The sequence below is a fragment of the Peromyscus leucopus genome, chromosome 10 (assembly GCF_004664715.2).
Source record: "Peromyscus leucopus breed LL Stock chromosome 10, UCI_PerLeu_2.1, whole genome shotgun sequence".
NCBI lineage: Eukaryota > Metazoa > Chordata > Mammalia > Rodentia > Cricetidae > Peromyscus > Peromyscus leucopus.
In genome coordinates, this window is record NC_051071.1 from 92179459 (window position 1) to 92206069 (window position 26611).

The 26611-nt window shown below is 40.5% G+C and overlaps 1 protein-coding gene across 1 annotated transcript in view; it reads left to right on the top strand.

Annotated features, from left to right (window-relative positions):
• Positions 1-24438, top strand: part of Btbd8 (BTB domain containing 8) — a 72527-nt gene extending 48089 nt beyond the window's left edge. Inside the window, exons 10-18 of the mRNA XM_028867375.2 lie at positions 8298-8480; positions 9245-9382; positions 10213-10342; positions 12776-12837; positions 16347-17019; positions 17739-17826; positions 18196-18335; positions 20043-22274; positions 23569-24438. Of these exons, the coding sequence (XP_028723208.1) occupies positions 8298-8480; positions 9245-9382; positions 10213-10342; positions 12776-12837; positions 16347-17019; positions 17739-17826; positions 18196-18335; positions 20043-22274; positions 23569-24038 (4116 nt within the window). The 3' untranslated portion in view covers positions 24039-24438. The remainder of the gene's footprint in view (positions 1-8297; positions 8481-9244; positions 9383-10212; positions 10343-12775; positions 12838-16346; positions 17020-17738; positions 17827-18195; positions 18336-20042; positions 22275-23568) is intronic.
• The last annotated feature ends 2173 nt before the right edge of the window (positions 24439-26611 follow it).

Below are 26611 nucleotides of genomic sequence, written 5' to 3' on the forward strand. Positions count from 1 at the left end.
GGGTAGAACCATTAACATAAGGGTTCCAGAAATGGAGATTGTGCATTGGTTCAGCAGTGCAGGGAAACTGACATCACCAGGGTGATTCAGAACATGACACCGGAGCTTCTCAGGAGCATCATCTTTCAAGAGATGTTCACCACCTGGTGACAGGCTGTTCACAGGAGGCAGTTTCCTCCTGGAAAAGACACATTTGTTTTTACTAGAATAGATGTTTACTCTAGACACATTTGTTTTTACTAGAATAGATGTTTACTCTGGGCGTGAATTTACCTTCCTAACTCTGTGTTTCTGCTAAAAATGCTGTCCATGAATGTATGGACTTCTTGTCTGTCATCTTTGACATTCACATCAGAAATGAAAATCAATGGATTCATGCTTTTGTAATTCATTGAGCTTGCAAATTTCCCTATTACCCTGAAACTCCTGGTCTGATAGAATAGAGGAGGGCCTTCAGAAGATGCGTTACAGTGCCAGCTAGGTGGCAGTGCTTTCCCAGACTGAGGTATTGTCTCCAAGATACAGTGTGCACTACGTCAGCTTTGCATTAAGGTGCTGTTTCTCTTGTAGTCAAAATTCCTGTACCCAGAAATCAAGATGGGGAGGTGGGATTGACCCCACACAGAATTGTTCCTATTGACCTACTAGCAAAATTTTGCCTCTCTATGCAACTTTGGGCGCTGCTGATTTAGAGACCTTAGCACCAATAAAAAATGCTTCCATCAGGAGTACATACAGGAGGGATTCCATTGAGCTGATAGTTGAATCAACCTTCCCCTGGCTAGTTTGCAAATCCATGTAGCCAAGAAGTAGCTTGGCTGTTAAGGAGAGATTGGGCTGCCACTCTCCAGTGTGGATAAGGGAGACTACATCTGAACACATCTGGAATGCAGTACACCCAGGTTCTGTGCATCAGATCAGCAGGAAGCAATAACAGTATATGAGCAGTGACAATAAGGACCCAGGATTTTTAACAATGACAGTCTAGCCTGTTCTGCCAGATTAGGAGCCACACACAGCAGAGGCAGCTGCTAAAATCAAAAGGAATGTGGACTCAGGAGTGGAGGAAGGTGATTATAAAAACAGAAAAAAAAATGACCTTGTCACTTCCAGAATGAGCCGCAGTTAGGACACATGTGCAGTATTCACACTCTTCTGTTGTCTGATTAGTAGTCAAATATCCTAATTTTAACTGTGACTTCATTGCTAAGGTCTAAGACATGCTGGTTCCAGTTGCTTTGCGCCTCCATATTTGTTGGTAGTCCCTGAGAACTTAGTCTGTTTGAAGAGTAATGCGTATCACACATAGCATATACACAGACTTTGATCTTTATCTTCTCCTTTAAGAAAGGGTTAGCATGTTGTATAGTGAGTAACAACTGTGTCATTTTAGGAGACAGCATGACTTATTCTCCACTAGGGAGCAAAGCACAGTCCGCAGAGTTACATTCAGGTGCCAGGTTGACAGGGTTGGTTATGTGGTGTTGTGACATTTGCCTGGCAGTGATAAAGTCTACATCCTGAGCTTCCTTCTGTGTCTATCCAGTTAGAGTGGCCACAAAATTGGGGTTTTTGTTAGTTTTCTATTGCTGTGATAAAACATCATAACCAAACCAATTTAGGGAGGACCTTTCTAGACAGCAGTCCATCACTGAGGACAGTCAGGGCAGGAACTCAAGGCAGGAGCTGATGCAGAGGCCATGGAGGAGTGCTGCTTCCTGGCTTGCTCTCCATAGCTTGCCGGCCTGCTTTCCTATAGCACCAGGACCACCGGCCCAAGGATGGCCCCTGCCACACAATTAGCAATCAAGAAAACGTACCACAGGCCTATCTGGTCTGGGAATTTTCTTAATTGAAGTTTCCTCTTGCAGAATGATGCTAGCCTGTGTCTGGTCAACATAAAACTAGCCTGCGTAAGCAGTATGGAGTGAGATTTAGAGAGAAGACGTGGTAAAGGCAGATGCCGCTGCTGCTGCTGGCTTCACAATTTGCTGCACATTTGCTGAATCATTTTGTTGACACTGAACAGCCTGCAACTGTCCCTCCTTAGCTTCACTTACCTTAGACAAGGAGTGTCCTCTCTATCTATCTATCTTTCTGTCTGTCTGTCTGTCTATCTATCTCTGTGTGTGTGTCTGTCTGTCTCTCTCTCTGTCTGTCTCTCTCTGTGTCTCTGTCTCTCTCTGTTTCTGTCTGTCTGTCTCTCTGTCTGTCTGTCATACACGTCTAAGCAGCCCTGCTCCTGTGATTTATCCGTGGTTAAATGATAACATGAGCTTTAGACACAGGTGACTAAATCTAACTGGGAAAACAAGTGCAGCTCATGAGGTGCCAGTCATGTCCTCTGCAGCCGAGCTGCAGCTAATCAAGGGCGTTGTCACTTGCCACTGTGCTGTGCTGGTTTTCTTCACATAGAGCAGTTGCCCCCCGTCATACAGGGAGTGACTCCAGCTGTAATTCGGTTCAACAGAAGCATCATTTACTGCAGACTCAAGCAGTGCCCTAAGTAGTAGGGTGTTTTTATCAGACACTTAGGGTTCATAGATTGTTACTTTTGTGAAATTTAGTATAAGACAGGTACTGTTTTATCTGTTTCATAGATGAGAAAGGAATGGTCTGGATGTTTTCTTTTATGTTTACATCAGTAAATGACAAAAAAAGGTTTAAAATATATTGCTACCATTCTAAAGATACTAGTGTTTAGGGTCATGTCAATTTTATTTAAAATTTAGACCCAGCCTTAAAATAGTACCCAGGATATATTAGATACTTGGTATATTGTCAAACAGATGAATGAATGAGTGTGTATGTGAGTCCACAGAGACTAAAATAAACGTGACTGGAGGAAGAGAGGTGGTTTGAGCCAGAGGATAGAGAACAGTTTCAAACTAGAGAAGCGGGTTGGGGGGTTGCTGATGGGACTCCACAGCGCTGCGTCTGGAAGAGAGGAGATGAGCCTGATGCAGGTCCATTAGCACCCACACTGGAGGAGGTGTTAGCTGAATCAAGTGTCTTGTAATGGGTTTCATTTGGATTTTTCATAAGTGGTAGCTGAGTGTAATTGAAGAGTAACCATCAAGCCATGCTGCTCCTTCTTCTCTACAATTGTATTGTTATTCTGTAGGCCCATCCATGACCTAACAATGGTATAAGTACCAAAATGAAATGAGGGTCACAGGTCTCTCACTTTAAGTCAGAAGATAGAAACGATTAGCCTGGGCTTCGAGGAAAGCATGTCAAAAGAAAGCCGACAGCCATGCTGCCTTGGTGTATGGGGCATGTCTGTAACCCCAGCACTTGTTCATTTGAGGCCAGCCTGAATTACATAGCAGCACGCCATCTCAGGAACAGAATTCAAGTAAACAACAGCAAAAGAGGAACTGAAACCTAGGCCTGTTGGGCCAGGTGGCCAAGTTATGGATGCAAAGGAAAAGTTAATAAGGAAATGTAAAATGCTGCTCTAGTAAGCACACAGGAGACACGAAAGCAAAACACCTTTGCTGCCAGTGCAGAGGCTGTTGGAATGTGTCAGAGGCTCATCAGGAAATTACCCAGAAGACCTAGCTACAGTCTTCTTGATTGGTGACCACATAAACAGTTTTCAGCACAGATTACACAGCTTTGTGCTGGAAGAAGATGTCATCTAGGATTTCACAAGCATCAAATGACTTTCTGATTCTCACATTAGGGACTCATGCCCTGATTACTATAAACTGATGCTTGTGTTGACCATTCTGAAAATTTGGGGGCCCTTGTTGCTGGAGAACTTCTCTCTAGGTCCTGCTGCCAAGTCCCACCAGTCCCAGATCCCACTTATAAAATAAACACACAGACACTTACATTATTTAAACTGCTTGACCATTAGCTCAGGCCTATCATTGTCTAGCTCTCACTCTTATATTTAGCCCATTTCTATTAATCTTTACTTTGCCACATGGCTCGTGGCTTGCCAGTACTTTACATCTGCTTGTCATGGTGGCGGCTGGCAGTGTCTCCTTCCGCCTTCCTGTTCTTTCTTTTCTCCTCTCTGTTAGTCCTGCCTATACTTCCTGCCTAGCCACTGGCCAATCAGTGTTTTATTTATTGACCAATCAGAGCAATTTGACATACAGGCCATCCCACAGCAGGCCCTTAAGAATTATACCAAACCCATGCAGCCTGCGCTCTGTAAGTGGAACAACAAAGTCTGAAGTAGTGTCTGTTCATGATGAAATTTGATGAATATTTTAAATTCACTGTAGAGACTTCTCAAAAAAGAAGGAAAAGACTCCTTCCAGAATACTGCTCATTGACTATGTACTTGGTACTTGTTCACCCAAAAGCCCTCATGGAGATGTGTGATGGATTAGTGTTTTTATACTTGCTAACCCAGAATCCATTCTGTGGTCCAGGGATCCAGGAGTAATTTCTATTTTCAAGTGTTATTATTTAAGAAGTATGGTTTATAACAACGTAATTGCCAAACATAGTGACTCCTCTGATGCATCTGGCTAGGCAAAGGGCATCGGAACATTCTTGGAAGGCATTTCTCAGTCTAGATGCCATTAAGGGTATTCAGAATCCCAGGGACACGGCTCAGCTAGTAAAATGTTTGCCACATAATCACGAAGACCTGGGTTTGAGTCCCAGGACCCACATTAACAAAGCTGTCATCTCAGTACACCACTGTGTTTAACATAAGCATTGCTGCTTATCTTTTTTGTTGTTTTTTTTTTAAATATTTATTGTGTATGTGTACCTGAATGTGTCTCCCTCTCTTTCTCTCTCACACACACAACTCGCACATACACACAGCTTTAGCAGACATTTGGAAGAAACATACTCTAATCCTCCTGGTTGAGCGATTTGGGAGATTTAAAACTCAGTGAAGGAAATAAATGAAGATGTGGTAAAATAGTAAGAGAAATGAAATTAAAAATCAAGTCTGGAAAAGTGACTGAATTGCTACCATCTCTTGATGCTACTTTCATGAATGAGTAGCTGCTGCTTATTTTTAAGATGAGCAAAGAAAGTCGGTTCTCTTTTTTTTTGGCGGGGTGGTGGTGGTGGTGGTGGTTTGAGCCAGGTTTTTTCTGTGTAACAGCCCTGGCTGTCCTGGAACTCTTTATGTAGACCAGGCTAGCCTCAAACTCAGAGATCTGCCTGTCTCTGCTTCATGAATGATTGGATTAAAGGTGTGTGCACCACCATGTCCAGCCCCGAAAGTCAGTTCTTAAGGTGGAGTCTACTAGAACAGATGCTGTGAACAGTGTTGGAATGATAGGGCATTCAAATGGTACAGAAATGTAGTTGGTAGAAAGGGACAGTGTTTTGTTTGTTAAAATTTTCTTAATTAAAATATAATTGCCTCACTTCCTTCTTCTCTGTCCTCCCTCAACCCCTCCCATATTCCCTGTCCCAGCCCTTCCCATGTTCCCTCTCCCCATCCCCTCCCTCTCCTCAGCCTCTCCAATGTTTCTTCCTTACTGCTCCAATGTCCCCTGTTCCTCACCCCTTCTCAAATTGATGGCCTCTTTGATTATTGTTACACACACATATATGGGGTGGTGGGGAGAGGGGTGTTAGAGATGCATAAGTGCATGTATACACAACCTCCTGAGTCCATTTAGTGTGGTTTGTATATATGATGTCAGGGCTGACCACTTTTTATTGGATAACCAGTTAGGGGACTCATCCCCATGAGATGCTAGTTCTTCCTCTCAGGGTTTGAGAGTATTGACCCAAAGGTTAAAAGTTCTGTGGTTAAATGTAAAGTATTTGTAGGCGAAACAGCATCACATTCTACAGAGAAATCTCTTGGAAGGAAAGGCTGTGTGGCAACCTCATTTTCGTCTTATTTTAAGAACGTAGCGTCTCCCCAGTCTTCATGAGACACTGTCTTGATGAGTCAGCAGCCATCAGCCTTGAGACAAGGTCCTCCCAGAAAAGATTCTGAATCTCAAAGTCGCAGTGCTCATTGGCTCCTCACTAGTACAGGTCTTTATGATATGTGCATTTCTTTAGATGTGATGCCATTGTGTACTAAACTGCACTGCAGTATAAGGTTTCCATGTTCTTCAGAACAGAAATTAGGCTCTTCTTCCTGTGAGGTAGGACAGTGCCTTTTGGGGTGACTGACTTGCTTTGCCATGGTGCTCACTCTTGTGTGGTCTGGAACTGACTTCAGCATCTCAACTGCCTGTTCTTCATTTAGCGTAGATTGGTTTCTGGAGACCCACCTTGCTTTTTGTTTAGAACTTACTTCGTTGATTATTTTTCATTTCCCTTAATTCTGTGTTAGTGTCTGCATATTACACCAGCTTGACTTTCTAATGTGTTAGAAAAACCAGCCACCTTTCCTGGTCTTCGTGGAGTGGCCTCCTGCTCGAGAGACTGATCAGCCCATCAAGTTGTGATCTTCTCAAGTCTTCTTGCGAGTCTCCTGTTTCTTTGTTCCGAGTGAGCCCAGGCATGCGGCCTGTGCTAACTCCCATTAGTGTTCTGAGTCAGTGAGACTGACATCACCCCAGAAAGTTGAATCACTGAACACTGTCCAACTTCTAAGAGAGTCCATGGTAACCAGATGTAAGCTAGCAGTGCTAACATAACTGTGGTCTGTGTTCTGATGGCCCTCAGTTGTCATTCAGGGAAAGGTTAGGTTAATAGTCAAGACCTTCATTGGAGTTAGGATTTCAGGTTCGCATTCCAGTTCTGTCGCTCTCCAGGAGATGCTGAGAACTTTTGTCTTCTTTGTTTTGTTGGCTTTCTGCTGAGCCCCAAGGTGAGAGATTCTTCAGAAAGTCCTGAACAGAGGTGCGCCCCAGTCATTACTACGGTAGACTACCAGTGCTTCTCAAACTTTAAATCCATAAAAAGCACTTACAGATTTTAAGTGTGTGGACTTTAGCCCACTAAGTCAAAGGAAGAGCCAGGGGTTCTGTATTTCTAATAAGCTCTGGCTAATACAGTGCCACAGGTCACACAATGAATAACAAGTAGCTAGTAAATGTGTCCAGCTTTCCTCATTGTAGTTCAAGTGACCTTGAGGTCACTTCCTGGTGATCTAGTTCTCAGTCTCAGTCTTGAGTAGAATCCAAGACAAGTAGTATTGACGTATCAACTCTATTTCTAGGAATGTATCCTATATCTATTTACATATGTATAAAATATTATTATATGCAAGGTAACTCATTACTACATAACAATAAAACATTGGAAATCATGTATATAAGTAGAGGATTGTCTGTGTATTTATTTTGTTAATTTATTTCTTGACAATTTCAAACAGGTATATAATGCATTCAGGTCATATTCATACCTACCCCCCACTGGTGGTCCTCCTCACCAAGTTCTCATCCCAGTTTCATGACCTTCTGTTTGTTTTTGTTTTTACCTGGCAACCCACTGGGTTTACCCAGGGTTAACTGTGTGGACATGGTCCTGAAGCATGAGTAACTCAATGAAGACAATGACTTCCTCTCTTCCAGCAGCCTTGGACTGCCAATTCCTCCCCGGGGCAGGTTGGGCCCCATGAGCCCCTCCCCTATCTATGACTGAATATTTGTGGGTCCGTCCAGCTTTGTGTTGGAGTTTTGCAGCAGCCATAGCTGATGTGAATTTGTTAGTACCATGGCCACGTCATGCAGCTCTTACATTCTTTCTGCCCCGTCTTGAGTGATGCACCGTGAGCCTTGGAGTAGGTGATTTGGGTATCCTGTTTAAGGCTGAGAATAGTAAAAACCTAATAAACATAGAGTTTCTGTATTGACCCATTCTGTAGTAGGCCCTACAGTATAGTAGTAAGCAAAACCAGATGTCGAACATGCAGTACAGATGTTATGTTCATATTTGAATAATCTTATCTGAATTAAGTACTTTAAAGAAAAGGGACAAGTTCTCTGATAGCATGTACAAAAAGCATGTGGTAAAGGTGTAAGGATCAGGGAAGCTGGTCCTCAGTAATTAAAGAATATCCAGCATCCATGCTAAGTACTCAGTCTTCCATTTCATTGCTGTGTAAGAAACCCATCCCGCAACTGAATGGCTAAAAAGTGTAATTTGTTATTTCTAAAATAATGGGGGTTGACTGGCTGACCCTTCGCTGATATTCTCTTAAGACAGCTCCTGTTGCTACAAGAGCTGTTGGCTGAGCTGCTGCTGGACCCACTCCACTTAGTCCTCTATAGATGTGGCAAAGAAAATACCTACCTGCAATTGTGTTTCTCATAGGAAACATCCCTGTGAGAATGACTTGCTTACAAAGTTATTTTATGAATAGTAATACTACCTGATTTTTCCAAATGTTTTTAAAATTCTAGAATCACAGGAATGCTGCTTTTCTTCTGATGGAGAGTGACAGGCTAATCATGGGTTTACCCAGAGTAAAGTGGACAGAAGCAGCATTGTCCATGGCGTCCCGGCTGCAAGAAGAGTGTGTGGCGTTTATTGTAGAAAACTTCTCCAAGATCATTGAGAGTGAGACCTTCACTCTGCTCTTACAGGTGCCGTGGCCAGGGGCTGTGTTCTACTCAGCCCCATCTTGGTGTTCTGGTTTTAATTACATAAGTGTTTTTAAAGTCAGGTTGCCTTTGATTAAAATATTCTGACAAGTAAATTCCACAGCAGATGGCATGTTTGCAACAGATTTGGAGCATGGTGGACAGGATTTTTGGCTCACAGATGAGAAAGCAGGAGGGACAGGTTTGAGTGCCCTGGCAAGGCACATTGTCACTTGGGCCAGCTCTGTTCCTCAGTCACCATGGACACATTTTAGAGACCCAAGTTGTAAAGATGGTGGTTCTCTAAAACTCTGTTTTCATAAGGAACTACTTTCTCTATTTCTAGGTTCAATCATTAGGCTACATTAGCTCCTGAAAACTCTTGTGTGTACACGTGTGCATGTGTGCATTTGTGTGTGTGTGTGTATGTGAGTGTGTACGTGTCTCTTGTGTGTGCCTGTGTGCATGTATGTGTGTGTGCGTGCATTCATGTGCCTGTGCATGTGCGCCTGTGTGCACGTGTGTGTCTGTGCATGTATCTCGTGTGTGTGTGTGTGTGTGTGTGTGTGTGTGTGTGTGTGTGCGCGAGCGCGCGGAGGAGGTGGTGCATGTTCATGGAGTCTTCGAACAGAAAAGGAAAAGCAGATGTGTTTTCAGGTGATGTTATGTACCCAGCCGTGACAGTTGTACTGCTGTTACACTAGACTTTAACATTTCTTGTATATTTTACATGTATTTCATTAAATGTCAAATTCTGTGTTTTGTAGTCACAAGCAATGAGCAGCACAGCTCATCTGTTGGACAAAATTTTTAAAGCAATTGAAGACAATATTACCACTGAAAATAGTTGCTCCCTCCTTATGGCTCTGGACACGTTACTGAATTCTGAAAGTACAAAGGAAATGGTACTGAATATAACGAAGCTCATTAAAATATGTAATATCATAAACAGTTTGAATGTTGCACAGGTCATTGTAGTCAGATACTGGACACCTTGGGACTTGATACAGTTTCTTGAATCTATTTGGAATATTTCCTAATAAAAAATTTTTTTTCAATTATGTTTGCTTTCAAATTAATTTTTTTATTAAAGTTTAGAATTAGGCAGTTTGGATCCTTAATTCTAAGCACAACTTGGGACTTAGCAATTATCTGGCACAATGTAACTTTGGTATTTTTCTCTGATAATTATAATAAACTTGTATGTATAAAATGTATATTTTAGTATTTTTCATCATTAGTGCCTTTTATGGTATTAGTAATTCCTTTTTTCTCAAAACAAACCTTATTTTTAAATTAGATTGAGGAGGAAAAATGAAAAATTTAAATATCAGTTCTTTTTAAATGCAATTAATCAGTGACAGTAGATAATTAGTAATTATTACATTTTTATTCTATAAGAATGATAAAATGTTTCATCAAATTTATTATTATTATTACATAAAGTATTTGACCTTGTCATGTCATAGTTGATGTGAAAGGTTGTGGAAGGTGTTCGTATAAAACCCATTGCTGTTTTAAAATCATGTTTCAAGAGTAGCATTTAGCTTCATGTTCACTATAAAATCCTGTTAATGAGTGAGCCTTCATAAATAGCATGTGCTCGATAATCTTAGAAATGTAACTGATGACATCATTGATCTAGCTTAGGAGTAAGTAGATTCAGAGAGGAATAATGACTGGTTGCTATGACAATGTGGCTCTCACCAGCTGCTGATTTGTTGCTGGAACACAGGGCTTTACGTGCAAGATCGGAGCTGTGCGTGATAAGCTGTGGGCCTTCCTGGTTCAGTCTTTCTATGCTGTCCGTCACACGGAAGGCTGGAAACTGATGCACATCGATGACCAGCAGAAAATCCAGGCAGGTATGTTAATCTTCGAAGTTTCTTATTCTCGTGTATCTTTGTGACAGCAGGTATTTTGAAGGCATTCTGAATTCTGGTTAATTAGCATTTGTGAGCTTCTGTTCAGTAATGGAGTGCCACCCAAAACTAGTGATGATGTGTTAGGCTGCTTGGAAAAACCAGGCTTTATCTGCTGTTCTTAGAAAATGCATGTCATTATCAATTTTTAATCCTCATATTTATTAGCTACAATATTCTAGCCAAATTTGCTAAAAAATAAAAAAAAATCCTTGTGAAGAGCTTAGATGTGTAAAAGGACATAATCTGTACAGTCAGATCACCAAGCATACTCTCTCCCTATGAAAACGTATTCACCATGAAGCTTCCCGTCTTTTCATAAGAACCTTTCTTGTGGTTTTGCTGAGATTAGATGGCTTTATTTCACGAGTGACTGGTTCAGGGATGCCGTGTGTGCTACTGCGGAGGGTCCCTCGGGTGCCGCACAGTGATCTCTGACAGTTACTGGGTACGGTTTGAAGCATTAGCGTTAACAAAAGATGTGTATCTGTCAAGAAGTGTGTGTGTTTAAAAAGTATTGAAATAGGATTTTGAGGGCGTGGAGCTAAAATGGCTTCATGACTATTTTTAGGTTAAAGCAGGTGCCTCAGGAATCACACTGGCATGTTAGCAGCTCTCCTTTTTATTTATTTATTTTTAACATTAAGCTAAAAGACTATATTTCATGGAACAGACATTTTAGTGTTCTAAAACATGGAAGCTGTGTATGATAAAATATATCTCAGCTACATTAAGTTCTTAAGTGATACATTTATGGTGAGATCTGCTTACTAAAGCAGCTAGATGTAATTTAAAGAGCAATTTTCAAAGATAATTTTTTTCACGTAATAAAAATCATCAAACCTTTAGAAATTGAACACTTTTTCCTTGTGACTTTTCTGTGCTGAATTTTAGACATTAGCTTTCAAAATCTGCAATGAGAAGATGCAAAGATAAGCGCCCTGTCAGTGGGTGTCCTGTGAGCTCGCTTCTGATTGGTAGTAAACTTTGTTTTTCTCTTTTTTAGAGGATTTCGCAACTAAGTTGAATTTCAGTGTTCTTTATAGTACTAATTAGAAATCTGAGTAAGTTTACACGTACTCACATACATGCGTAGACAAATTGTCCATGGTAATGCAGTTGATCACCATGTGAACCTCTCATTGTGTGTCCTTGCATCAGGGTAATCTTGAATTGTAAGTGGTTGGGGTGTAGTGAAGCCTGACCTGTGTGTGGTCACTGCTGTGGCTTGTCTTTGCTCTAGCCTTCTCCTCCTGAGTTACTGATGGCAGAATCCTTATTTTCTGTGTATTCTGTGCAGTGTGTGGTTACTGTTGTGGCTCGTCTTTGCTCTAGCCTTCTCCTCCTGAGTTACTGATGGCAGAATCCTTATTTTCTGTGTATTCTGTGCAGTGTGTGGTCACTGCTGTGGCTTGTCTTTGCTCTAGCCTTCTCCTTCTGAGTTACTGATGGCAGAATCCTTATTTTCTGTGTATTCTGTGCAGTGTGTGGTCACTGCTGTGGCTTGTCTTTGCTCTAGCCTTTTCCTTCTGCGTTACTGATGGCAGAATCCTTATTTTCTGTGTATTACTGTGCAGTTATTTGATTGCTGCAGACAGGTCTTTGCTGTGTCGTGTAGCGTGCATCCTGTGGGACAGACATTGTAGAAGATGCTCGATAGGTGTTTACTAGAAATAAATACATTTGAGAAGTTGTATGTGCCAATACATTCCTTCAAAGTAAAACCTCAAGCCCTGTAAACCCTGGAAATCCAAACTGGACGTTAGCCCTCGCCCTCAGATTCTTCCTCTGCCTTTTCCTGGTGCCGAGCCTGAGGCCGTCAGTAATTCCCGCATAAACTTACAAAGTGAATTTTTATTTAGCTCCAGTGAGGGTGGATGAGTTGCAGGACTGCCTCCTGCTGTGTTCTCAGAACTACATATGCTGCCCTTCTCTCTCCACCGTCATAATCAATCTGTAAAACCAGAAAATAGTTTTAATTTCAGCAGAATATTTTTATGGTATTGGATATTTTCTCATATTAAATTATGTGTAAAATATTATTTTTTTAATTTAGAAACTAAATGAAACCAGATATTTAAAATTTTATAGTTTGTGAAAATTCTAGATTTTTTAAATGAATGTATGTGATTTTACATTTTCATTTATTAACTTTAAAAACAAAATTTTCTGGATCAGAGAATAAGATTGAAGAATATAAATTGTTTTGATATATAAATGATATAAATTGTTTTGTGTACTGGTTTGCATTCAAGTTGGTTTTTTTTTAATATCTATTAAAATCTAACATTTTCTCCTGGCATTCTATTTTTCCTGGGCTTCTCTGGTAATAATAATGTTTCTGATAAAAATAAATTGCTTGGTTTTTTCCCACAGCTGCATTTGACAAAGGTGATGATCGAAGACTTGGTAGAAAGCCTGTGCTCACCAGTTCACAGGTAAACATCCAGCACTGTACAGGTCCCAGTGAGGAAGCTATTTAAATTTATTATTTTATATTTCAAAATAAATCTTTTATTAATTAAAGCTGTTTTTGAGAGGAAGTAATTTTGAGTCTAAAAAAATCAACTAAGCATTTAATATATACATTTTTAATTATGTAAATTTCTAATACTCATTTGGTATAGGAAATATGTGCCTTTTTCATTTCCTGGAAATTTTTTTTGGCAATTTAACATACTGGAGCTGTTCCAGTAGACCAGGAGTTGTTTAGACATCTATGATCCTGTTTGATTTCTGCTTTTAGACTGCCTTCCCGTTACTAGAACATGACAAGGTTCTAGAGACCCCCTGTGTAATCGTCTGAGTAACCTGACTGCATCCCATTCTTAAAATGTTAAAATGGCAATTTTGCTATTTTTCCTTTTTAAAAAAATTATTTGATTATTTATAACCTGAAATGTATTTTTCTTCCTTCCAAGTGGTATTATATTATATAGATATTCATGTAATCAATAAAATATGTAAGTACAAAATGAGACTGTGCATATTCCAGTGATAATATGGACTATTCATTTAGCATTCTAATTTAGAATGTAAAAAACATGTTTCTGTTGAAAATTAGGTAGGGACATAACCCCCCAAATATCACTGATTGGAAACTGGGACATGGGGGTTTGTCAGCAAACCTCCTGGGATTGCTTTCTGGAGTGTTTCATATTCTGCTGTGCATCACAACCTGAGCCCCCAGTATCTAATAAATTGAGAATGGCACCCCACATTCCCTAGCGTCTAATAAATTAAGAATTGCACACCGCAGCCCCCTCAGAGCCAAGAGTGCTGGTGCACTCCTCCAGTCCCAGCCCTGGGAAATGGATGTAGTTCGAAGCCAGCTTGGCTAATGAAAACCTGTCTTCAAACAAAAAAGACAAACAAAACACACTTTTGAACTCCTTCTCACCTAAAATTTCCGTTCTGTGAGCGTGGGAGCCCTGACTTCCCAGACTTGCTGAATGTGTTCTATGCTTCCTCACAACCTTGTTCCTTTTTCTGTGTACTTTCCCCGGCTTCTTTGACTGGGTTTTGTTTGTCTGGTGTGGTTTTTTTGCAGTGCTGGAAATCTACCCCATGGTGTGCTAGGCCTTGTCCTGCTGCAGAACCAGCAAAATAGAACAAATTCTAATTGTTGTTGCTTGTTTCAAAATAAAATGGGGGCGGGTACGAACAAAATATGAATTGGTAATTGGTAATTAGCCATGAATTGGTAATTATTACTGCTGGATATTAGATACATAGTGACTCATACTGCTCTGTCTTGTGAGTTTGTTTATAAGCTGGGCATTGTAGTCTAAGTTAGTAATCCCAACACTAGGGAGACTGAGGCAGGAGGATTGTGAGTTCATGGCCAACACAGAAAAAACCTTGTCTCAAAAGAAGTCTGAAGTAGCACTAGAGTAGGAAAGATGTCGAACAGAAGTAGGTTTCCTTTAGAACACTGGTCCTCTTGTTTCATTTTTGTCAGTAAACTGTGGTGACCACCCCCAGCTGGCTGTGCATTTATAAACAATGTATATAAACTTGGCAGGCACAAGTCTTAAGGCTGCCTAGAAATGTGTAGACACCAAAACCTTATCATGCTATATGATATTAATGTGAAATTTCTAAAGGATGTATTTATCTCATATAATACATAAGTTTACCCACAGTGTAACAGTTCAAAGTTCACAGAGATAATGGTACACTGAGCTAAGTGGGATCAGTTTTAAGCATGGGGAAGAGGCCTTATGGCAAAGCATGCTAAGTTGTCAGTGTTAAAAATAGAGAAACATGCCAGGCATGGTGGCGTGCGCCTTTAATCCCAGCACTCGGGAAGCAGAATCAGGTGGGTCTCTGTGCATTTGAGGCCAGCCTGGTCTACACAGTGAGTTCCTGGACAGCCAGAGCTACACAGTGAAACCCTGTCTTGAAAAACAAAGACGGGGAGGAATATTATGTTTCACGTTAAGACTTGGTCAAGAAAATAAAAAAAGAAGAAAAGTTTACAACAGTTAGAATTCTGGAATACTGTTCTGAAGAAAACCATTCTCCACTCTACAGATATACATAATCTAAATCAAAGTATGCTTAAAATTTCCAAAATATCCCAGGCCCAGTAAGCCTAAGCTGAGACAGTAACCTACTGATTCCGTTATCACTGTACCTTGCTTTTCCTAGATTTAGCCTTTATTTACTCTTTATACATGTACATGTATGCATATACATGTGTGTTGTCCAAGTATTTCCATTTTCTCATATACAGAACCTTTTTATATTTAGAAATTAAACCTTGAATGATGTATTACTACATGCTTATTTTAACAGCAGTTACAAACATTCTTGGACTCCGCCAGTATGTTGTGGAATGTAAAGGGGGTTTAATTATAAAAGATAAGCTCTGCCTACAGTCTCACTCAGCTTTGCCAAGGGGGGAAAATCAGCATTGTTTACATATGTTGATGTTTTCACAACATTTTATTCTAAAATTCCCACCATATTTGAGGTTGTTGCTGTTCCCTTCCTTATCGAGGTCAGGCCAGAGAATGGTTGAGTAGTCTTCTCTGTGCCTTGGGTTCTCCTCCTTTTCAGCTGTTTTCAGGATGTCTTTTCCTCCACAGACTATAGATGGCTAGTACTGTACGACCATCTAGGATTTTTTTTTAAAACCTACTCTCTTCCTGGTATTGAGTTGAAGAATTTTTGGTGAAAATTTTTATAATGTCCCTTGATTATATCATTTAGATGACTACATCCTAGTAACAATAAATCATGAGCTCAAGTCCCAATTCTGTCCTGTCCAGGCATGTGACCTTGGATAAGTCACATGTCTGCTTTAATACCTAATTTCTTATCTAACAAATGAAGATAGCCACAGGAGCTATTTCACAGGGTTGCTTTAAAGGATGAAAGTGAAATGATAGATAAAAATGTTAGCATAGACCCCGACAATGGGCTTCAGAAACTCTCAAGTGTTATTTACTCAGGATAGCCTGAATCTTCGGGGATTAATTTCTACTGTAACACCACAAAACATTTAGTACTGTATTTCAGATTTGATTGAGGTAATATAGTAAGAAACCTAAAGTTTTTATGAAAAATGATGTAAAAAATGTTTTGAGTGATCCTAAATCCTAATAGGAATTTAAGAGCTAGGGCTGTGCCGTTCCTTGGGAGAGCGCTTGCCTAGCTTAATGTGAGCTTTACTAAATTGTTCCTTATAAAAACTTCACTGAAGCCATGTATCATGGTGCACACCTTTAATCCCAGCACTGGAGGCAGAGTCAGATGGGTCTCTGTAAGTTCAAGGCCAGCCTGGTCTACAGAGCGAGTTCCAGGCCATCCAGAGCTGTATAGTTAGACACTGTCTCAATAAATAACAATGACAAAACCAAACCTTTATTGAAACATAAAGTATTCTGTATCAAAGACTTGTCAATTTATAAGATTTTTCTCTTTTTTCTTTTTCTTTTAGCAAAGGAGACAAGGCTCTGAAGTTGATGTTATAAAAAAAAGACCTTGGACAGAAAATAAAAAAACACCGTGTCGAACACGTCTCTCTACTAATCAGAAGATGAAATCTGATGGGTTAGGAGCATCTGGACATACATCCGGCACTAACAGAAATAGTGTAAATAATTCATTCAAGCATGATGATAATACAAAAATATCCAAAGTTACAAAAGAATTGAAAACTGAGGGGAAAAATGTTTCTTGCAAGTCTAAAACTATAATAAAGCCCCAGACAGAAAACAGTGATAACACCAAGTTGGAAGATCTGTCATCCAAAGTTGTGGGAAGACCAGCAAGAGTGGCAGCAAATGGACAGAAGGACGCAGTGCATGGGAAAGGAGTAAGGCGCCAAGGAGCGCAGACCACAGGGGCCAGGCCCAAGGTCCTCACCGCAGACCTGAGTGTGCAACCCAGAGCCAAGCCTTTGAAAACAGCCGCAAGGAAAGAGTCTTCATGCCGCACTACTGTGGGACCCGCTAGTAGATCTGCGAATTCGAGTATGGAGCTTCTGACGTCCACTGGATGTGTGGATGAGCCCGAAGAAAACGGATCGGTGGGAGACAGGTCATCTGACGAGAAGCCGCATTTGAGTGACTCTCCAGGACAGTTGAGTAATGGAGTCATGTCAACTGTAGGTGAGATAGCACTCTGTTTGTTAACATTCTGTGTGCGTGCGTGTGTGCTTGTGTGCATGCGTGCGTGCGTGCGTGCGTGCGTGCGTGCGTGTGTGTGTGTGTGTGTGTGTGTGTGTGCGTGCGTGTCTGTGTATGTTTGTGTGTGTGAGTGTGTGTGTGTGTGTGAGAGAGAGAGAGAGAGAGAGACAAAGACAGAGAGAGAGACAGACAGAGACAGAGACAGAGAGAACACCAACCCACGGCCCTATACATGCTGGACAATCTACATCACCAACTCCAAGTGCCAACAAGTTTTTTGAGCTAGGCTCTCTGGTAGCCCGTCTGAGGCCAGACTTACTGTGTCACTGATGACTCTGAACTCTGGTCCTCCGGTCTCTGCCTGTTAGGATGACAGTTGCGTCCCACCATGCTTGGCTCACGTGGTGAAGCCCAGCGCTTCCTGTGCACCAGGCAAGCACTCTGCTAAACAAGCTGTACCCCAGCCCTGAAGCCCTGATTGCTAGTAGATCCTAATACTTAAAATTTCCTAGAAAGACCGATCCTTGAATGCTGTAATCACTTTTAAGTGGTAAAATGTGTTTTATGCATGTGTGCAAAATGAGAGAACATGGTCTTTCCCCTCTCAGCACTTGATTTCTAGCGTCTAACCTGTATATTTACCCAATTTGTTACTATTTTTAGTGTTCTCTTTCTCATGGCTGGTATTTCTTAATTTATAGCTGTAAAATCTCGACCAGTTTCAAGAATTACCAATGGAATATCCAATAAAAAAAGCATTCATGAACCGGACTCTAACATAGGTAGCAGGTAAGACTCTTCACCTGTCTCTGCTGTTTATAAACTAACTTCTCACTGAGTATTCTTAAAGACTTTTCTTCATTTAAATGTATTAGTGAAAATATATTTTTAAACTTTATTTCATATTTATATAAAATGGTGCAATGTAGTAAAAGTTTCTTAGCTATACTAAATGGCATGTGAAGTTATGCATTCTTATCATATATGGTCTACTATTTCAAAGCTTAAAGGTTTATGAACATAGGTTTATTTTCAGAAGAGATATATTTTTATTTCTTGACAAGATATGTGGTCATATGTGACCGTGGTCGTCTACGGTGTTTATAAGTTCCTGTGTTGGAGTGTCACTGTAATGCTGAGTGCGATCCTTTTCCTCAGTGTAATGAAAAGGGTGAGTGGTAAAGGCCTTCACGACCCAGCACCGCGGGCAGCTGTGAAGAAGAGAGGGAGCAGCAATGGGCACACAGCAGCTCAGCCACGGACAAAGAGCGCCCCTCCCACCCTGGCTCAGACCCAAGGTAAAGCTGCAGTGGCCCTGAGGATTCTGGGTACGGTCCTGTGTCAGCTAGACGAGCGAGCGAAGCTCTGGCTGGACCTGCAGTTAGAGATGAGCCAAGTGGGGCGTGGTCTTCCTATAAATATTTTGTTGTTGGGGGATTGATTTTGGCTTTCCTGTCCTTCATGGGGAGAAATTTAAAGGAGTCATTGTGTCATCTGTATTTCTGGTCCTTTTGTGGAGACGCTTAGGTTTCTTGGAAGTTTCCCTGGTGACTGGAGGACTTCTGACTGTGAACTAGCACTGAAGGGTTCTTAAGGAGCCGCGGGAGCTGGGGCGTTCCTGCAGAACCTGTCACCATGCTGTTGTTTTCAGTGTCCTGCATAGAGCAACCATTTTTAAATCTCTCTTTCTTTCTTTCTTTCTTTCTGGGCATGTATAGGTACATGCCTATAGTTGTTCCACTGGGGAAATAAAGCTAAAGTCATCCTTGACCAATATAGTGAGTTCAAAACCAGCCTGGACTACATGAGATACCATCTCAGAATACATAGAAGGGAGGAAAGGTGGAAGGGGCTGAGGGAATGTCTCAGTACATAAAGGTTGGGGGGGGGAGCCAAGTGTAATGAAGCACATTAGAATCTCAGCCTGGGGAGGCAGGATGGATGGATGCATCTCTGAGGCTCGATAGCCAGCCAGACAACCTGGCCTCATCAGTGAGCCCAAGTGCCGGTTAGAGGCTCCTGGGGAGTAACAACTGAGATTGACGGTTGGCATGCACACACATGCACGTGCACACATAGTCACACACAAGCACACACACACAGATAGTTGCTTTTCATATATTAAGCACTTATGCATAAGAGCAGTTCTAAAATCAGAAAATGATCTTTATTTGCATAATGAATTAATACTGAAAGTCAGTTGGAAACTAAAATTACTCATATTCTAGTACTAGCTGGAAATTAGACATAAATGACTTCATAGGACTGGGTAGCTCAGCGGCAGAAGACTTGCTTACCTTTCACATGTCCCTGGCCAGTCTCTAGTCCCCCATACCACCCCACCCCAAACACACTCAGAAATAAAGCTGGTAATTGGGGCTGGCAGATTTGAGTGCCCCAAATTTTATTTCTGAGACTTTAACCAGAATGCATAAATGGGATTTTTAATGAAAAATTAATGGACTTTACTCTGCATTTCCTGTATCTGACAGTCCGGTTCTCATTGCAGATCTGGGTTGTTAGCCCTGATAAGCAACAATTGTCATCCTCTAGTCTATTCCAGTTTGAAGAAAAACTAACCATTTGCATAAATGTCCATTTTATTTTAGGTTGGTTCTTGTTTTCAGCTGTGTTGCTTTTTTATTCCCCTCTCTCCCAAAAAAACACTTCAAAAGAGAGGGCCTTTCTTGCTACTTTGATAAAAGAAAATCAGATTTTCTATGCTTACACATTTATGCAAATTCAATTTTTGAATAATGATAAAAATTCTTGATGAAAAGAGATTCTACTATAAGAGTTTTTACTAAGGTCTTGGAATAATCCCTCTATATTTTAAATACTAATAGAAAAGTTTTTTTACTTTATTATTGTTCATTATTCCTTGTCTGTCAGTATTAGATGTCTCCCTTTGGTTGCTTTTATTGATTTTATTTCCTCTAAAGTGATTTGAAAACATTGAATTTCACTCAGAATTTGAGAATACTTTGCATTTCCAACTTTCCTAGGACCCCATGGAGAGTCCCCACACTCTGTGAGGTCTTCAGTGTCTTCGCGGCGGTCTGATGAAAGTGTGACAACGGCGAGGCACGGTCCAGCCGCAGACAGACAAACACCTAAGAGGAAGATTGTCAGGCAAGGACACGGGGCTTTGCAGAAGGTCAGTCCAAAAGTGGTACCGACAGCTAAAAACCCAGGCCAGTCCAAGAAAGGTGGAACTCTGAGTAACAAAGACCCAAGACAGAGAGTGCTTCCTGGAGAAGGGATGCTGCAAACTCAGGCTTCTCAGCGACCTTCCACACAGAAATGCATACTTCCCAATGCCAGTGACAAGAACCATGTTCTTAAACAGAGGCCTCACAGGTCCCTGGTTAACCTGGCTTCTGAGACCAGTGGTGCAGAAGCACTCCAGTCACTGTGCAGACCACACCCACAGAAGCCATTAGACAGTCAAGAAAAAAGGAAACCCGAGCTAGAATGCCAAAATAGTTCAAAGCTGGAGGAATCAATAAAACATGAACTGAAGCCAAAACAAACTCGTGTAGATCAAAGTAACACATCCAGTTACAGAGACTCGAATCATTGCAATGCAAATTTGAATTGTCGTAGCATCACTGCTCTAAAATCTGTGATTTCAAGTCCAAATGAAAACTCCATAAACTCTAACCCAGTTTGTGATTCAGACTCAGCAGAGCAAATCTATATACTATCAGATAGGGAGAAACAAATCGGAAGAAAAAACACAGACACTAAACCAAGTATGAACTGTGTAAAAATGAAAGAAGGTTTACTGTGTGTTCCTGAAGGGACAAGTGGTACCCTAAACTCCATTCAAGACGAAAGAAAATCATCAGTTCAAAGCCAGCTACCCGATGACTCTGCTACCAAGGACAACAAATGTGCTACAGTCAACTCAGCTGTTTCTTCCAGATGTCTTTTGGGATACCCATCAGAAAAAAATTATAAAAATATGGAAACTTCAGAAACCCCAGAGAGCCATGAAACTCCAGAAGCTCCATTCATGGGTCCCTGGGATTTACGCACCAGTGCCACACATCAGAGAGAGAGCCCAGAATCGGACACTGGCAGTGCTACCACATCCTCGGATGACATAAAGCCCCGCTCTGAAGACTATGACGCTGGCGGGTCTCAGGATGACGAGGGCTCCAATGACAGAGGCATCTCCAAGTGTGGCACTGTGCTGTGCCATGACTTCCTCGGAAGAAGCAGCAGTGATACCAGCACCCCAGAAGAACTGAAAGTGTATGACACTAACCTAAGAATTGAAGTCAAAATGAAAAAGCAAAGTGGGAACGACCTTTTCCAAATTAACTCAACGAGTGAAGATGAGATGCCCAGGAAAAAACCAGAAATTTGGTCTCGAGCCACGATAATCCATCCCAGGGAAAAAGAAAGTATTCCACGAGGCATTATCCCATTTGCTCAGGAAATGGACCAGGTTTCTTCTTCAGCAGATGAAACAGAAGATGAAAGATCAGAAGCAGAAAATGCTGGGGAGAATTTCTCCCCGTCCAACTCAGGTACTCAGCACGTTCAGGGAATAATTAATTTAGCTTTTGAAGATGGGACTGAACATGAAAGTCGTGAGTTTTCTGCAACTAAAAGGTTTAGGAGGTCGGTGTTGCTCTCGGTAGATGAATGTGAAGAAGTGGGGTCTGATGAAGGGGAAGTTCACACCCCCTTCCAACCCTCTCTGGATTCTCTTTCACCTTCTGATGTTTTTGATGGTGTTTCTTATGAGCACCATGGAAGGACAGGCTACTCCAGATTTTCAAAAGAAAGTGAAGATACTACTGTACATTGTAAACACAACAATAAAGGCAGTAGTGTATATAAAAATGAAAGCATTCTCCTGGGTCCTAGTAGCAAAGACTCTTCAAGAAAAGATAAACAGAGTGTCTCAACAGACCAAAAGAACAGGTTAGATGCTCCATCCACAGGAAGCCAACAGCTTTCTCCAGAAGATGAAGAAGTAAATAATAGAAGTGAGGTGGCTAATGACTTCCAGCAGCACAGCATGCTCGTGGATGGTGACACGAAATCTCAAGAAAGACCGTGTCATCTGGAGCTTCATCAGAGAGAACTCAGCTCCAGCATACCAAAGATCAGCTCAGCAAAATCTCTAGACTCCTATCCGAGCCAGGTTCTGCCTCAGGAAGGTCAAGTGAAAGAGAGCCATTCCACAGCTCCCAAGAAAGCTAATAATGCTGTGTTTTCAGGTAATGTACAGAAATAGATATGCTAGACACATAGGAAAATAAGTTCATAGAAGCTTAGAGTGGTCTGTAGCCCTGGATGTTATATTTTAATTAGAATATTTAAGCTACAGTTCCAGCTTTTAAATGAGAATTTAAATTTATTAATAATATGAAAATGAGCTAGCTGTTCATTATTTATTGTTTGCTTACAATCTTAGTGAATAATTAGTATGTAGTGGAAAACCTTGTTTACTAGACACAGATAACATACTAGATCTTACCTGGAAAAAAAAAAGGAACTTAGTTTGGTGTCATTTCGATTATTATGTCTGATTTAATATAAGCATTCTTCGCTGTTGGAAGTTTTATTTTACATTGGATATGTTTGTGGATTTTCTAGTATATATCTAAGAGGGCTGTGCAATAACTATAGTAATATGTACTGAAAAGCACTAAACTATTTTAACTAGATTAATTGTTATAATTTATATGCATTTTACAGAAACTAAGACTTTCTTCAGGATCAATATAATTCTATTCTAAATTTTTCAAGCAAAAAGATGAGTTTCCTAAAAGAGATTATATTTAGAAGCAATGATAATATATGAAAAGGCCCAGTCTTCTTTCACATGCTAAGATAATTTCTTGTCTAATTGTTTTGTGTTTATGTCTCTCTTATTTCAATAATTCAGACTAATGAGTTAAAATATGCAATAGTAGCTGGTTGAGTAACTATTGTGTATCGTAATTAAGAAAAATATTGACCAGAAATCCCTATTCAGTAAAATGATAAGAATAGGAGATCTTCCAAAGCTGTATTTTTTGTTTGTTTGTCCTGGCTTGCATCCTCCTCTGCATGTGCAATATACAAATAAGCCTTTAGATACAGTGGATTTATCCCCCACCCCCTGAAACCGGGTTATTTTTAAGATATCTCCAAATGACTGTCTTTTTTTTTCCTCCTTGAGTTTCTATTGTAGTGAAGTAGATTTGTGTGTACTTTTATGTTTATGTTTAAATAATTTATGTTATTTTCTGTATTCTAAGTTTTCAAACTAAAATGTGGAAAATTATTGTTAGTTACCTATGTTGATTTTGCTGCTAAACATTACCCTTGAATTTTTTAACAGAAAAATAAATGCCTCAAAAATTTTGTCAATTTTGTAAAAATGTTATTTTTTTCCATGTTGTGTTTTTCTGAGAGGAGCTAATACTGTTACTGAAGGAGTTAATATGGTGTTAATATTGTTCTACAAGACTCTGAGGGGTATCGATGTGCAATTTTTACATTGTGTAGTATTGTGAATTATTTCAGGAGACATAGATGATGGTGGCACACTGGCACAAACCTGCATGTATGACCACCGGCCTTCACAAACCCTCTCTCCAATCTATGAGGTGGATATAACAGAAGCATTTGAGCAGGAAGTGGGATCAGAAATCCATGTCATAGACAGGGACTCTGAAGACGATCAGCACTTTGCAAAACAGGACTGGACACTACTGAAAGAGCTGCTCTCTGAACAGGATGCAAACTTAAATGTCACAAGTTCTCTTCCTGAAGACCTAAGCTTAGCACAGTATTTAATCAACCAGACACTCTTTCTAGCCAGAGATAGCTCAGACCCTCAGGGTTCAGCACGTGCTGACACTTGGAACAGATGGAGTGAAGTATCATCCCCACTGGATGGTTCCTCAGCAAGTGCCACCATGGCCAGTGTCCCCTCTGAAGATTGTTCACCTCTGGGGGAGTGGACAATCCTGGAACTGGAAACTCAGCATTAACAGTTCCAACCTTCGGGAAAATTTAAACTATGCCGCCCCTGTATTTTTTGATGCCTACATTATATTTATAATTTCATTAGCCAGATATAGACTGCCCTTAAAACTGATGAAGTCTTTTCAATTTATTGAGGTAAATATAGCTTATTTATTAATATGATGTCTAATGTTAAAAATGTTTTTCTAAATTTTTGAGCATGTTTTCCATAACTATTAGAGGGATTAGAAGACTTATAAGAAATCTTTTCTTTCCTAGCTGATAATATGTTCATTTATTCAAGAATTTCCTGTCAGTGCACAAGGAGATTAACCCTTTACTTCTTACAACCCCTTGATTCTGCATATGGTACCATAATAATTTAACAATAAACCTACTGTGTGAGTGTGCACTATATAAAATCAATCTGTGAGCAACATTCAAACTCAGGCTGAGTGCTGGGGTAGGGGAGACAGAGGCCCTCCTCAGCCTTCACAGCATTTCAGGAACAGGACCTTTGGATCCATCTAGGGATAGCCACTAGAAGCTGCCCTGTCTCTGTGGACCCTAACAACCACTCTACTTTGCGTACCATGGTAAGAACACTCTGGAACTGCCCTGCACTGAGCTAGCACCAGGGACTGATGGAAATGAGTGGGTGAGGCAGCGGAGTCCTGGTCTCATGTGGGCCCATGCTTCCTAGTGATCCTTCTTGGTCCGCCAGACTTCCCTCAGTCTGTGGTTTTGTAGGAAAGCAGATACACAAAGCTACTAGAGAGTAAACACTTGGATCTTAGATGCTGGTGAGTATGGCCCTTTAAGGTAATAGGATTTCTCTGTGTCTTGTAACTAACTCATATTTCTCTAGAATATATCAGAAGTAAGGGAATCTTTTAAGTTCAAATTTTTCTGAATTAGCAAAATTTTCAAAAATAACAATAGAATGTATAAATATATTGAACATAACAACCATGTTAGTATAAAATTACTTGTTCTAAAATAAGTTATATTTTCATTTAAGTACTAATCTGTTATACCATAAATTTACTTTTTTCCCTGTGCATTTGCCTGCATGTATGTCTGTGTGAGGATATCAGATCCCCTGGAACTGGAGGTCCAGAGAGTTGTGAGATGCCATGTGGGTGCTGGAAACTGAACCCAGGTCCTCTGGAAGAGCAGCCAGTGCTCTTAACCACAGAGCCATCTCTCCAGCTCAGTTCTTTCAGATTTTTTTACATTTATTTATTTTGTGTGTTTGTGTGGGTAGGCTGTGCACATGCGTCACAGCACATGTGGAGGTCAGAGGACAATTGTGAGAGTCAGTTCCCTCCTTCCACCACGACTAAAGTCAGGTCACTGGCCTTGGTGGCAGATGCCTTCACCCCCTGAGCCATCCCTCCATTTCTGGTTTTATGCCTTTTTAAGAAGCTAGACACTCTGTACAGGGGCACCTTGTCATTTAGACTTAGTTATTAACTTGGTTGTCTAAGGGAGAGAAATAGGCATTGAATGTAAGCGCTCAAGTGTGAATATGAATACAATAAACAGTTCAGTGTCTAGTGGAGGGCAGGAGAATGTAAGATAAACAATTCAGTACACTTTGTACTTTGAAGTGGGTGGGAATTTAAAGATCAGACTGATCTCTTTAAATAATAAAGGAAGGCTTTTGCGACCAGAAGACTTAGAGGGTTCTACAGCTAACTTGTGGACTAGAATCCACTATTTCTTAATTCCAATTTGCTGTTATTTCTACCACACAGAACACTTGATTTTCTCACAAAGCCGTAAACAAACATTTACAAGTAGTTTGTCGTATGAAAATGTTTTACATGGTAACAAAGCACACATTCATTCCCAAGACATTTGTGGGTTGTTTTTTGTTTTTCCCTCTGAATGTGAAGTTGTTTTACGTGTTCCTTTTAATAAACTTCTCCCAAAGTTTAGAAATTTATAATTGAAGTTGCATTTCTTTCCCATCCTCAGATCTTAAAACTTTCACCTTAAATTATTAAGACTTAAGCCATACTCAGTTACACATCACTTCTACAGACAGATGACTGGAAAAGAGGCATTTTGCCGAAGTGGTGACCACTCAGGGAATTTTGAGCACGTGTTGCATTTGTATAGCTGCTCTGTGAGCGTGCATTCACCACTGTCTGCTGCAGGACTCTGTAGCAGTACTGCTTCATGTATCAAAGCCAGACCCAGGCACAGAGATGCATGTACTGCTAACACCCATCTGCTGTTACTCACGTTAGAGACCATGTCAGATGCAATGTATACCAACATATGTTAATGTGCCAACAGGTTTGTAAAATGTGTATTCTTCATTTTACACATAGGAAATGAACTTTAAAATTTTTGCTAATATCCATTCATTGTTAGGGAGAGAGCGTCCTTGTCACAGGTGGAGGTCAGAGGAAAACTTGCAGGATTCAGTTCTCTTCTACCATGTGGGTTCTGGGGACTAAATTCAGGTTGCTATACTTGCTCACAAGCCCCTTCATCTTTTGAGTTGGCCCCAGAAACTTAAAAATTGTATATTCTGTATTTTCCCTTCTTCTGGATGATCTGATATAATGGAAGAAACCAAAGAAAA